The following is a 14,300-nucleotide window of genomic DNA, read 5'->3' as shown; positions in this document are numbered from 1 at the left end:
TTAATCAGCCTTAAAAAACACACAGGAAAAAAACCCATCTTCCTACCAATAGTTATTATCTACTTTATGATTTATTTCTTTTTGACTATCCATTCAGAGTATTCTTGAAAATACGTGTGATTGAAATAGTGACCCAAGTAGGTAGAAAGAATCTGAAATTTTAAGTTGTGTTAAAATAGAATCTTTTCTTTGTTACATGGTTCCTTTAGGAATTGAGCACAGATTCTTTGTGCTTTCTAGTGTTTGGCATGATATATAGAGTAATTTTTCTAAGTTTTACTCCTTAAACAGGTATAGACGTTATGTCATGTATATCTTTGCTAATAAGCAAGTCTGTACTTTAATAAAAATACATCTGTTTTTATTAACAGAGAATTCTTGAATTGGAAAGTTCTTTGGAAAAAAGCTTGCAAGAAAGCAAAAATCAATCAGAAGATTTAGCTGTTCATTTGGAAGCTGAAAAAAATAAGCACAATAAAGAAATTACAATCATGGTTGAAAAACACAAGGCAGAATTGGAAAGCTTGCAGCATCAGCAGGATGCCCTTTGGACTGAAAAACTCCAAGTCTTAAAGCAACAGCATCAGACTGAAATGGAAAAACTTAGAGAAAAACATGAACAAGAAAAAGAAATATTGTTGAAAGATAAAGAGAGTCTTTTCCAGGCCCACATAGAAGAGATGAATGAAAAGACTTTAGAAAAGCTTGATGTGAAGCAAACAGAACTAGAATCATTGTCTTCTGAACTGTCAGAAGTATTAAAAACCCGGGAGAAGCTAGAAGAGGAACTTTCTGTAATAAAGGATCAAGCAGATAAAGTAAAGCAGGAGCTAGAGGCCAAGCTAGATGAACAGAAAAGCCATCACCAGCAGCAAGTCGAGAGTATCATTAAAGAACAAGAGATATCTATCCAGAGAACTGAGAAGGCATTAAAAGATGAAATTAATCAACTTGGACTTCTTTTGAAGGAAAAGGACAAGCATTTGAAAGAGCATCAGGCTCGTGTGGAAAACTTAGAGGTAGATATTAAAATGTCTGAAGAAGAACTCCGGCAGGCATCTGCTAAGCTGGCTCTTTTCCAGTCACAGCAGAGTACTACACACGAGCAGGCCAGAGCATCTGAGGAGCACTTGGCTCAATTGCAGCAGAAATTGTTGGACTTAGAAACGGAGAGAATTCTTCTTACTAAACAGGTAGCTGAAGTTGAAACACAAAAGAAAGATGTTTGTGCTGAGTTAGACACTCACAAAGTCCAGGTGCAGGATTTAAGGCAGCAACTGGAAAACCAGAAAAGTGAAATGGAGGAAAAACTACAGGCTTTAACCCAGCACTATGAATTCCAACTTAGAGATACTAATACAGAACAGGCACAGACAAAGCAGAGCTTGATAGAAAAGGAAAATATAATTTTACAAATGAGAGAAGGACAGAGCAAAGAAATTGAAATACTCAAACAGAAATTATCAGCCAAGGAAGAGAGTTTTAGTGTTTTACATGAGGAATATGAAACCAAATTAAAAAATCAAGAAAAAAAGATGGAAAAAATTAAGCAGAAAGCAAAGGAGGTGCAAGAAACATTAAAGAAAAAACTAGTGGATCAGGAAGCCAAACTTAAAAAAGAGCTTGAAAATACGGTTCTAGAGCTTAGTGAGAAAGAAAAACAGTTCAATGCCAAAATTGTGGAAATGGCACAAGCTAACTCTGCTGGGATCAATGATGCAATGTCAAGACTGGAAACAAACCAAAAGGAGCAAATAGAAAGTCTCACTGAGGTACATAGACGAGAACTCAGTGATGTTGTTTCGGTCTGGGAAAAGAAACTTCATCAGCAAGCTGAAGAACTTAAGGAAAAACATGAACTCCAATTACAGGAAAAAGAGCAAGAGGTAGCAGAACTGAAGCAAAAGATACTCCAAAGTGGGTGTGAAAAAGAAGAGATGAACAAGGAACTAACATGGCTGAAAGAAGAAGGCATTAAGCAGGACACAGTACTAAGGGAATTACGGGAACAGATACAAGAGAAGTCTGCTCATATGAACTCTCTCTCACAAAATGCAACTAAACTGAAAGCACAACTGGAAAAGTTGGAGGTTGACTTGAATCATTCTCTGAAGGAAAATACTTCTCTTCAAGAGCGTATAGTTGAACTGGAGATGCTGGCAGAAAAAGATAAGCTGAAGGTTTCTGAGTTGACTGACAAATTGAAAAGCACAGATGAGGAAGTCCAGAGTTTGAAGTCCTCCCATGAAAGAAATGAGAAAAATCTAGAAGACAAAAGTTTGGAATTCAAAAAACTGTCTGAGGAACTAGCAGTTCAGCTGGATATTTACTCTAAGAAAACTGAAGCCGTGTTGCAAGCTAAAACTAATGAGCTAATCAACATTAGTAGTAGTAAAATTAATGCCATACTCTCTAGAATTTCCCACTGTCAGCACCACACAACAAAAGTTAAGGAGGCACTAGTAATTAAAACTTGCAAAGCTTCTGAATTAGAAGCACAGCTTAGACAGCTAAGAGAAGAGCAGAAAACACTAAACAGTTCTTTTCAACAGGCTACCCATCAATTAGAAGAAAAAGAAAATCAGATTAAGAGCATGAAGACTGATATTGAAGGGCTTGTAATGGAGAAAGAAGCCTTACAGAAGGAAGGCGGCAACCAGCAACAGGCTGCCTCTGAAAAGGAGTCTTGTATCACACAGTTGAAGAAAGAGTTATCAGAGAACATCAATGCTGTCACACTGATGAAAGAAGAGCTTAAAGAAAAGAAATCTGAGATCAGCAGTCTTAGTAAACAACTAACTGATTTAAACACTCAGCTTCAGAACAGCATCAGCCTAACTGAGAAAGAAGCAGCCATTTCATCACTAAGTAAGCGATATGATGAACAACAATGTGAATTACTGGGTCAGGTGCAAGATTTATCTTTGAAAGTTGAAACTCTGAGTAAAGAGAAGATCTCTGCTCTTGAACAGGTAGATCACTTGTCCAACAAATTCTCAGAATGGAAGAAGAAAGCACAGTCAAAATTCGTACAGTATCAAAGTACTATTAAAGACTTACAGATGCAGCTTGAGTTAAAAGCAAAGGAGGCCAACGAAAAGGATGAGCAGATACATGGATTGAAGGAGGACCTTGATCAGCAGAATGAGAGATTGGTATGTTTAAAGAGTGAAATGGAAGATAAGAAGAGCAAGCTGGAGAAAAAGGAGTGTAATTTAGAGACAGAGTTAAAAACTCAAATGACAAGAATTGTGGAATTAGAGGAGCATCTTACTCAGAAAGCAACTGAAATTGAATCCTTAAATGAAGCTCTTAACAATTATAATCAACAAAAGGACACTGAACAGAAAGAAATGCTTCAGAAACTTCAGCACATTCAAGAGTTAGGAGAAGAAAAGGACAACAGGGTTAAAGAAGCTGAAGAAAAAGTCTCAAGACTTGAAAAGCAAGTGTCTTCCATGAAATCTGAAATTGAGGCTAAGAAGAAAGAATTGGAACATGCAAATTCAGGTATGAAGGGCAAAGAAGAGGAGTTGAAGGCCCTGGAAGATAAGCTTGAGTTAGAAAGTGCTGCAAAATTAGCAGAACTGAAGAAAAAAGCTGAACAAAAAATTGCTGCCATCAAGAAGCAGTTGCTATCTCAAATGGAAGAGAAGGAACAGCAATATAAAAAAGACACAGAAGGTCATCTCACAAAATTGCAGGAGAAGGAGAGAGAAATTCAGGTCTTGGAAGAAAAACTTAAAGGCCCACCACAGTCAGAAGCATCAGTTATACCCACATCGGCAGAACATGTGGCATCCTGTGCTGAGCAAAACATGGATCCTGAGGGCTGTGTGCAGAAGGCATATGATGACAAAATCAGTGCTTTACAGAGGAGTCTAATGGAAAAAGAAAAGCTGTTGCAGAGGCTAGAGCAAGAAAAAGAAGAGATGGTATCTTCTCATTCTGAAATGCAGTGCAGATACCAGGAGCTCTTAATAAAGATAGAACATGCAGAAGCAAAGCAGCATGAGGATCAAGTTACGATAAATCATCTTCAGGAAGAGCTTGAAGAAAAAAGCAAGAAATATTCCTTGATAGCATCCCAGCGTGTGGAAGAAGAGGGAGGTAAAAATAACATAGGGGCAAAGCAAAACTTGGAAGATGTGGTTGATGATGTCCAGAAAGCACTCCAGGAGAAGGAACTAGCCTGTCAGCTCTTGGAGCAAAAGATAAAAGAGCTGGATTCCTGCTTGGTAAGAGAGAGGGAAGGGCATAGAGTTGAAATGGAAGAGTTAACCTCAAAATTTGAAAAATTACAGGCTTTACAACAACAGATGGATGGAAAAAATAAACCCACAGAAACTTTGGATGAAAGTGGTGAAGAAAAGTCCAAATCACATGCAGTCCAACCCAGATTGCCTGGTAACATGGAGGCAGAGCACAATGACCTGGAATTTAAATTAGCAGGGGCAGAGCAAGAGAAGCAGAAGCTGGGCAAGGAGATTGTTAAGTTGCAGAAAGATCTTCGAATGTTGCGGAAGGAGCATCAGCAAGAATTGGATATCATGAAGAAAGAATATGAACAAGAAATGGAAGAAAAAATCAAGTAAGTTTTTCAGCATGAATATTTATTGTATTTATTTATTTTAGAGAGAGAGTGAGTAAGAGCGGTGGTTGGGGGGAAGGTGGGGGAGAAGAGAAGGAAAGAGAATTTTAAGCAGGATCCATGGGAGCCCAATGCGGGGCTCATTCTCACCACCCTGAGATTTTAACCTGAGCCGAAATCAAGAGTTGGACCTTTGGGGTGCCTGGGTGGCTCAGTCAGTTAAGCCTTTGACTCTTCATTTTGGCTCAGGACATGATCTCAGGGTCAAGCTCCACATTGGGCTCTGTGCTCGGTGCAGAGTCTGCCTGTCCCTCACCCTACACATGTGTGCGCTCTCTCTCTCTCTCTCTCTCTCAAATAAATAAATAATATCTTTAAAAACAAAGAGTCTGATGCTTAACCAACTAAGCCACCCAGGCGCCCCAGCATGAATATTTTTAAGACAGTCCTTAATAGTTAAGTCCCTTTTATTGTGCCTGATATACTGAAATTTCGCCTGCCCAAACTATGAAACATAAGTTAAATGCTTAGAAGAAATATAAAACTGTATGGAGCACTGGGTGTGGTGCATAAACAATTCTGTTATGCTGAAAAGAAATAAAAAAAAAACAATTTAAGGCAAGAGGCAGTGTTCTTTCACATCTGTTTAGAGGGGGGAAAGCTTTCTTGCATTTATGATTATGCTTATGTCCATATTCCAGTAATTACTTTCTTTTCATTGTACTATTTTTAGTGTTAGTATTAGTGTTATATAAGATAGATGTGTATGATGAAAATTTTAAGCAGAAAAGAAGAATTCTCAAAGCCCCAGGATGAATATATAGAGAAAATCATAGTTTCTGTATCTTCCCAGAAGTTTTCTGTGCCTGGACGCACACATACACACGTATACACCCTTAAACATGTTTTTAAACCAGTGAGATCTTACGTGCACTGTTGTGAAGACTAGGTAACTGTGCGTCTTGTTTTGTGTTTGACAACAGTTAGCTCTTTATATTTTTGTTACGCAGACAGGAGCAGGAAGATCTTGAGTTGAAGCACAATTCTACATTAAAACAGCTGATGAGGGAGTTCCATACACAGCTGGCACAAAAGGAGCAGGAGCTGGAAATGACCATAAAAGAAACCATTGGTGAGTCAAATTCAGTAAAGAACAAGTCAGAATCAGCAGAGACTATTTATACTTTAAACTTACTGTTTTCACACAGTGCCAAGTGCTTAAAGTAATTAAACTGGAGAAAAAAATGATTCCTGTCTAAGAAATTTTTCTAATAGGAACCTGTGCTTTCCTGGCAGTAGCTTGCCTTTAGGAGAGGAGGAGTGAGTTGAAAGAACCTGAAATATTAGCTAATTAATTGCCTTATAAAGACATTTCTGCTCTGTGAAAGGGTACATATGACCAATTGATTTTTATCGAATTTAATTTGGAACTGAAATTGTGATATAGATACTAATGGTTGCCTAATGTATGTTCTTGTATGTGTCCATTTTTTTATGTATTAGATAAAGCCCAGGAAGTGGAAGCTGAACTTTTGGAAAGCCATCAGGAAGAGACAAATCAGTTATATAAAAAAATTGCGGAGAAGGAAGATGATTTACAAAGAACAGCCAAAAGATATGAAGAAATCCTTGATGTACCTTATTTTATTTCTCTTTTTTGAAATTTAGCTGTGCTGGATTTCATGGTGGTGCCAAAGATTGGGCTGTCAGATTTCCTGCTTTTACAATGTAGAGGGTTTTGTTTTGGCTCAATATTACCCAAATTTAATATTTGCACTCTATGCATATTTATAAGGAGTTTGATTAATTTCTGCCAGGATCATAGTTTCCTGATCAGATTCTGCTAACCCAGCAGTTCAGTCTACTTGGCAGGTATTGAAGCAACAGTGAGTTTCTAAGAGGAAGAATGGATTCTCTTCTCGTCTTTCTCTCAGTCAGACTAAATTGTAAGAGAACCAGACTAAGAATTGGAAACTTGTGGTTGGGTGAAGTCTAAGCAGTGGGACAGTTAATGTGTTGAACGTGGCCACCTACCTGGGTTCTTTCCAGGAAGGCCAGTTAACTTTACTCCATCCAAACCCAATTTTTACAGTTTTTGTTGCTCTTAAGAGACAAAAAGACAGGGAAAAATGGAATGCACCAGCCAAATCTTTTTATTTAGTGAAGCTTTTGTTTATTCTACTAGTGGTGGATTACCATTGCCATTGTTGTTTGTCAAGATAAGCCATGAATGCCAGTGAGTATTTTGGACTCAGAAAATTTTCAAATGTAAAGCAGCGTGAAGTTTGCTATATTGGGATGCAGATTCTTTAGTTACTCCAAGCCTTATTTCACTATATGCCAGGAAGCATTTGATGATTAAGAATACATAAATCAGAGAATCATGCCTCAACAGACTATGGCAGCAATAGAAGTCTGAGCCAGGAACAGGGTCTTATAATAATTATCTTAAATGTAATTGAAAAGGCCGGAATTCCAGGATAAGGCACATGCATAGAAATGCCACCTTTGTATAATTTTTGAACTTTAGATCTTATTATGAAAAGGTTTGAATAATTTTACTTACATTTTCTTATACTTCTGTAGATTGTATGTGTGTGGAGCTTTAAAACAACTGTTATTCCTTAAATGATTAGAGAATGTTGGAATTGGAAGGTACATTAAAGTTAGTTTGGTCTTTCTTTCTCTTTCTTTTCTTTTCCTTTTCTTTTTTCTTTTCTTTCTTTTGCCAAAGGCAAAGCCAGTTCAGCATAGTTTTTTTTTGTTTTTTTATAAAAGATTGCTTTTTATTGTAAAAAATATTATTCTCATGAAATAAATTTTAGGCAGCATAAAAAATTTACAGGAAGTAGTCATAATCTGTAACTCTGGCACTAAAAGGTAATTGCCATAAATATACGGTTAACCGTTGAACAACACACGTCTGAACTGCGCAGGTCCACTTAGATGCAGACGTTTTTATAGTACAGCCCTGTAAATGTATTTTCTCTTCCTTATGATTTTCTTTTTTTTTTTTTTTTTTAATATTTTATTTATTTGAAAGAGAGCACAGCAGAAGAGGAAGAAGCAGACTCCTCACTGAGCTGAGAGCCCCACATGGGGCTTGATCCCAGATCCCTGAGATCATGACTTAGGACAAAGGCAGACCCTTAACTGAGCCACCCAGGCACCCCACCTGTCCTTGGCATTCTTAATTCCATGTATTTTTTTAAGCTTTCTTCTTATTAATAACTACCACTGTTTGCATGTCACCAGAATGTAAGCTCTATAAATGCAGGGGCTTTGTCACATTTACCCCAACAAAAAGATAGTACCAGGCATAGTAAGCTCTTAATAAATTTGTTTAAACAATTTGTGTGATAGGTTAGTTTTTACATATGGTGATTCTTTTTTTCTTTCTTTCTTTCTTTTTTTTTCTTTTTTTTTTTTTCCCAATTTATTTATTTTCAGAAAAACAGTATTCATTATTTTTTCACCACACCTAGTGCTCCATGCAAGCTGTGCCCTCTATAATACCCACCACCTGGTACCCCAACCTCCCACCCCCCCGCCACTTCAAACCCCTCAGACTGTTTTTCAGAGTCCATAGTCTCTCATGGTTCACCTCCCCTTCCAATTTACCCAAATTCCCTACTCCTCTCTAACGCCCCTTGTCCTCCATGCTATTGGTTATGCTCCACAAATGAGTGAAACCATATGATAATTGACTCTCTCTGCTTGACTGATTTCACTCAGCATAATCTCTTCCAGTCCCGTCCATGTTGCTACAAAAGTTGGATATTCGTCCTTTCTGATGGAGGCATAATACTCCATAGTGTATATGGACCACATCTTCCTTATCCATTCATCCGATTCCCACAATTTGTCCCCGCGATCCTTTGCTCTTTTGGAGTGCTTTCAACCAGTCTCCAAGTTAATGCTGGTCCCCAGACACAGGGCACTCTCGCTCGTATTGGGGTATTACTTTCCAACGGTCGCCTCTGGTGGCTCCTTCCCCCTTTTGTTTATCTTCCGATATCAGTCCGCTGTTCCCATTCCGCTTTTCCTGCTCACTGGCGTCTTCTGCCCCTGTAGAGATCCAGACGTGTATAATTCTGATCTCAGGCTGATTTCATGGGTGATCGGAATTCTTTGGTAGGTAATCAGCTCACTTTGGGGTACCAGCTGAAAAGACGCCTCTTCCTAGTACCCCGCCATCTTGTCCCCCCCAGTTCAGCATAGTTAAGTGATTTATCTAAAACTTCACAGTGAGTGGGAGGGCACTGACCCTTCATTAGCTTTATATAATTATAAAGACTTCTCTCTAAGAAAGGAACCTGGGGAAGGCAGTAGTTCTTTATCATGGATAAGTAAGTCAGGGAGCTTCCTTTGCAGGGGATGAACTGTGCCACAGCTAGCATGTTCCCTCTTGTGAACAACTTCTCTTTCTCTGGATGTGTGGAGTAGCAGACAAAAGACTTTCCAAGGTCATGACAGACCTCTGTTGATAGAAGGGTGTCGAAACAGGGAGGCAGATAAGAACGTTAACCTGTGATTTGGTTCCTCCTTGAAAATTGGGTGTACATTAGGGAAATTAAAGGAATGATCCTCTGAGTTTCTCTCTTGGGGACAGGGAACTAGAGGGTGAGGGAAGGAGTTGGGTGGCCTCTTCTCCAAAATGCCTTCCTGTGCCTCAGACCAGCACTGTCCATTAGAAATAGAATGCAGGCCACAAATTTGAGCCGTATTTGTAATTTAGCATTTTCTAGTATCATTAAGAAAAGAAAAAGACAGGTGAATTTAATTTTTTAAAAAGGTTTTATTCAAATTCCAGTTAGTTAACATGCAGTGTAATACTAGTTTCAGGTGTACAATATAGTGATTCAACACTTCTCTACAACACCAGTGCTCATTGCAGAGAGTGCACTCCTTCATCCCTATCCCCTATTTCACCCATCCCCTCTGGTAACCAGCAGTTTGTTCTCTATAGTTAAAGTCTGTTTCTTGGTTTCTTTCTCTTTCCCTCCTTCCCTCCTCCCCCACCCCACTTTGCTCATTTGTTTCTTAAATTCCACATATGAGTGAAATCATTTGGTATTTGTCTTTCTCTGACTTAGTATGTGAACTTAATTTTAATAGTAATATGTTAACACATGATATCCAAAATATTATCATTTCAGTATGTGGTCAATATAAAAATTACATATGGATTATTTCTTTAAGTTTCGGTATGTTTTTATGTTTGCAGCCCGTATCAGTGTGGATTAGCTAACTGTGCTCATAACCACAGTTCTGGGATGGCCTATGGCTACTCTGTTAGACGGTGTGGCCTCAGACTTTTAACTGCCAGGTCTAGGTCTGACTTTGATAAATAGGCAGTTCCTATCAGAAAACTCCAAATACAAACTCTGTCTTGAAGAATTTCTTTTTAAAGGTACATATATGAGGCACCTGGATGGCTCAGTCAGTGGGTTAAAGCCTTTGCCTTTGGCTCAGCTCATGATCTCATGGCTCAGCTCATGATCCCAGGGACTGAGCCTGGCATCGGGCTCTCTGCTCAGTGGGGAGCCTGCTTCCCCTTCTCTCTCTGCCTGCCTCTCTACCTACTTGTGATCTCTCTCTCTCTGTGTCAAATAAAGAAAGAAATAAAAATCTTTAAAAAAAAAAGTAAAAGTACAGATATTACCAAAGTGCCGGGGTCACTCAGTTGGTTAAGTGTCCAACTCCATGTCAGCTCAGGTTTTGATCTCAGGGTCGTGAGCTTGAGCCCACAATGAGCTCCATGCTAGACATGGCGCCTACTTAAAAAAAATTAAAAAAAAAAAAAAAGGTACCAATGTTACTAAAAGAGATACTAGCAATTCTTATCAAATGCTATATTCCTTTGATTCTGAGATATTCTCTACCATTCTTCCATTTAAAAATCTCGAGAATTTGAGTTTCCTGTGGGGTTTGTATGTTTTATGCAGTGGTGTATTTTCACCTTCTGGAAAGCTGTTATCAGATGATTTTTCTGAATGATGACATTGTAGAGTGTTGTGTTTTTGTCATCCTTTAAAACAATTCTGTGATTTGCTAATAGCAGCATAGTGGAACACAGAGACGTTTTCATTTTCCTGCCTTTACTGTCTTAGGTACTACTTCCCCCATTTGAAGATACTGGTGACTTTTGTCATCCTTGATTCATACCTCTTTCTTTCTCAGCCCCTCACACATATGCATCCTCACACCTATTAGGCTTGAAATCTGTTTGTCTTCCCTGATTTACTAGGCAGAGAAATCATCTGTATCTGTATAATTATATACCTCCAACACAATAGCCAACATAGAGTAGACTCTTCAGAACATAGTTTTCATTGAGTCATACTGCATGTTCCTCTCCTCTAAGCGCAGCTACTGTTGCCACTGTCTGACTATCATTGCCACTCTCTGACTGCTAATCTTCCATTTGGTCTGGTCTTTTGTATTATCCAGCTGATGTTTTTGCTGCTGGTTTTTCCCTAAAGTATCCATCTCTTCTCGTCAGAGGTAGTTTCTGTCTTGAAATGAGAATGTGATCATACCACTTCTCTTAAATACCTTCAGCTTCCCATTGTCCCAGTGATACCTCCTCCAGTTCATTTGGTGCTAGACGAACTCAACTTCAGCTTGTTCTTTATCCTATTTTACCTTTGGTTATGCTTTTCTGTGTGCCTAAAGAGCACTTTCTCAAGCTTTGTGAATTAGTAAGTTAAGTTATTACCATTTCTCAAATTTGGGCTTTAAAAAATAAGATTTCAGTTTAACTTTTATTTAGAAAACAATTTTTGAATAAAATCTTTTCATACAATTTAAAGATCAAAATAATATTAAAAAGTATAGAGAATGTTCTGTAATGAAAACCCATTCCTGTTTTCTGTATTCTACATCTTGCCCCTTTTTTCTCCACAGGTAACCATTCTTCTTTTCTCTCTTCTTTTTAAAAGATTTTTATTTATTTGAGAAAGAGAGTGAGTGTGCCTGAGCAGGGAGAGGGGCAGAGAGAGAGAGAGAATTTCAAGCAGACTGTGCGCTTAGAGTGGAGTCAGACACGGTATTCAACTACCATGACCCTGAGAATCAGGACCTGGGCCAGAATCATGAGTTGGACACTTAACCAAGCCACCCAGGTGCCCCATTCTTCTCTTTTTAAAAACATTCCATTTATTTAAATAAAACACAAACAAAAACAGTTCATCCATTTCTCCCACCTCCCCATGCCCTACCTCTGGCAGCCACCAATCTGTTCTCTGAATCTGTGAGTTTGATGTTTAAATTTTACTTACTTACTTTTAGATTCCACATATAAGTGAGATCATTACAGTGTTTGTTTTTCTCTCTCACTTATTTCATTCAGCGTAATGACCTTGAAATCCATCCATGTTGTCACAAATAGCAAAGTTTCATTCTTTCTTATGGCTGAATGTTATTTCTCTGTGTATATGTGTAACAGTTTCTTTATCCTTTCATTTGTGTGTGGATATGATAATTTCTTTATCCATTCATCTACTGATGGACACTTAGTTTGTTCCCACATATTGGCTATTTATTATAAATAGTGCTACAGTGAACATTGGGTACCTATATCTTTTTGAGTTAGTGTTGTTGTTTCTTTGGATAAATACCCAGAAGTGGAATTGCTGGATCATATGGTAGTTCTATTTTTAATGTTTTGAGGAACTTCCACACTGTTTTCCATAGTGGCTGTACCAATTTACATTCCCACGAACAGTGCACAAAGGTTCCCTTTTCTCTACATCTTTATCAGCACTCATTATTTCAATTTTTGCTTTTTTTTAAAAATAATAGTCATTTTAACAGCTGTGAGGAGATTGTCTCATTATGGTCTTGATTTGCATTTTTCTGGTAAGTAATGATATAGAGCATCCTTTTATGGACCTGTTGGTCTTTGGGAAAATGTTTATTTAGGTCTTCTGCCCATTTTTGTTTTTAAAGATTTTATTTATCTATTTGACAGAGATCACAAGTAGGCATAGAGTCAGGCAGAGAGAGAGAGGAGGAAGAAGTCCGCCACAGAGCAGAGAGTCCGATGTGGGGCCCAATCCCAGGACCCCAGGATCATGACCCGATCTGAAGTCAGAGGCTCTAACCTACTAAGCCACCCAGGCGCCCCCTTCTGCCCATTTGTTAATATGATTTTTTTCTTTTTGCCTGAGTTGTATGGATTTTTTATATATTTTGGATATTAGCCCTTTATCAGATATCAGCCCTTATCAAAATACCAGATCAAATATTTTCTCTCATTTAATAGGTTGCCTTTCCAGTTTGTTAATGGTTTCCTTTGCTATCAAGAAGCTTTTTAGTTTGTTGTATTGCCACTTGTTTATTTAGGTTTTGGTGTCAGATTCAAAACCATTGCCACACCTGTGTCAGAGAGCTTACAGCCTTTGTTTTCTTGGAGGAATTCTTTGGTTTTACATCTTACATTCAGATTTTTAATCCATTTTTTAAAAAGATTTTATTTGAGAGAGAGAGAGCACAAGCAGGGGGAATGGAAGTGGGGAGGCAGAAACAGGCTCCCTGGGGAGCAGGGAGCTCCCTGTGATGTGGGGCTTGATTCCAGGATCCAGGATCATGACCTGAATCATAGGCAGATGCTTAAATGACTGAGCCACCCAGGCACCCCATTTGAAGTTAATTTGTGTATGGTATGTGATGGTAGTCCAGTTTCATTCTTTTGTATGTGGCTGTCCAGTTTTTTTTTTTTTTAAAGATTTTATTTATTTATTTGGCAGACAGAGATCACAAGTAGGCAGAGAGGCAGGCAGAGAGAGAGGAAGGGAAGCAGGCTCCCTGCTGAGCAGAGAGGCCGATGCGGGGCTCGATCCCAGGACCCTGAAATCATGACCTGAGCCGAAGGCAGAGGCTTTAACCCACTGAGCCACCCAGGCGCCCCTGGCTGTCCAGTTTTCTATGCACAGTTAAATGAAGAGACTATCCTCTACCCCATTATATGTTCCTGGCTCCTTTGTTGTAAATTAATTGACCATATATGCATGGATTTATTTCTGGGCTTTATTCTGTTCCATTGATCTTCTCATCTGTTTTTATGCCAATACCATACTGTTTTAATTACTATAGCTTTGCAAAAACAGTTTGAAATCAGGGAGTCCTCCAGCTTTGTTCTTCTTTCTCATGATTGCTTTGGTTACTTGGGTTCTTTTCCAGTTCCTTACAAATTTTAGAATTATTTGTCTAGTTCTGTGAAAAATGCCCTTGGCATTTTGATAGGGATTATCTTGAATTTGTAGATTGCTTTGGGTAGGATGGATATGTGACAGTATTAATTCTACCAGTCCATAAGCACAGAGTCTCTTTACATTTATTTTGTATTTTTCAATTTCTTTCATCAATGTCTCATAGTTTTCAGAGTACATGTCTTACACCTCCTTGGTTATTTATTCTTATGTATTCTTTTATTTTTTTTTAAGATTTATTTATTCATTTGAGAGAGAGAGTGCACAAACAGTGGGGGAGGGCCAGAAAGAGAGGAGAATCCCAGGCAGACTCACTGAGCATGGAACCTGATGGGGTGCTCAGTTTCATGACCCTGAGATCATGACCTGAGCCAAAACCAAGAGTTGGTTGCTTAACCGACTGAGCCACCAGGCACTTGCCCCAGTATTTTATTATTTTTGATGCAATTGTGATTATTGGGATTATTTTCTTAAATTTCTGATAGTTTATTTAT

The 14,300-nt window shown here is 38.4% G+C and overlaps 1 protein-coding gene across 6 annotated transcripts in view; it reads left to right on the top strand.

The window, feature by feature from the left end:
- Positions 1 to 14,300, top strand: part of GOLGA4 (golgin A4) — a 138,531-nt gene that overhangs the window by 82,813 nt on the left and 41,418 nt on the right. For all 6 annotated transcript variants that reach the window (XM_044252700.1, XM_044252699.1, XM_044252701.1 and 3 more), the window contains 3 exons: positions 372 to 4,591; positions 5,602 to 5,723; positions 6,095 to 6,225. In XM_044252700.1, coding sequence (XP_044108635.1) covers positions 372 to 4,591; positions 5,602 to 5,723; positions 6,095 to 6,225 — 4,473 coding nt within the window. The remainder of the gene's footprint in view (positions 1 to 371; positions 4,592 to 5,601; positions 5,724 to 6,094; positions 6,226 to 14,300) is intronic.

This window comes from Neovison vison, chromosome 6 (assembly GCF_020171115.1).
Source record: "Neovison vison isolate M4711 chromosome 6, ASM_NN_V1, whole genome shotgun sequence".
NCBI classification, from domain to species: domain Eukaryota; kingdom Metazoa; phylum Chordata; class Mammalia; order Carnivora; family Mustelidae; genus Neogale; species Neogale vison.
The sequence above is the reverse complement of the archived record's forward strand: the minus strand, read 5'-3'. Positions and strand labels throughout refer to the sequence as shown.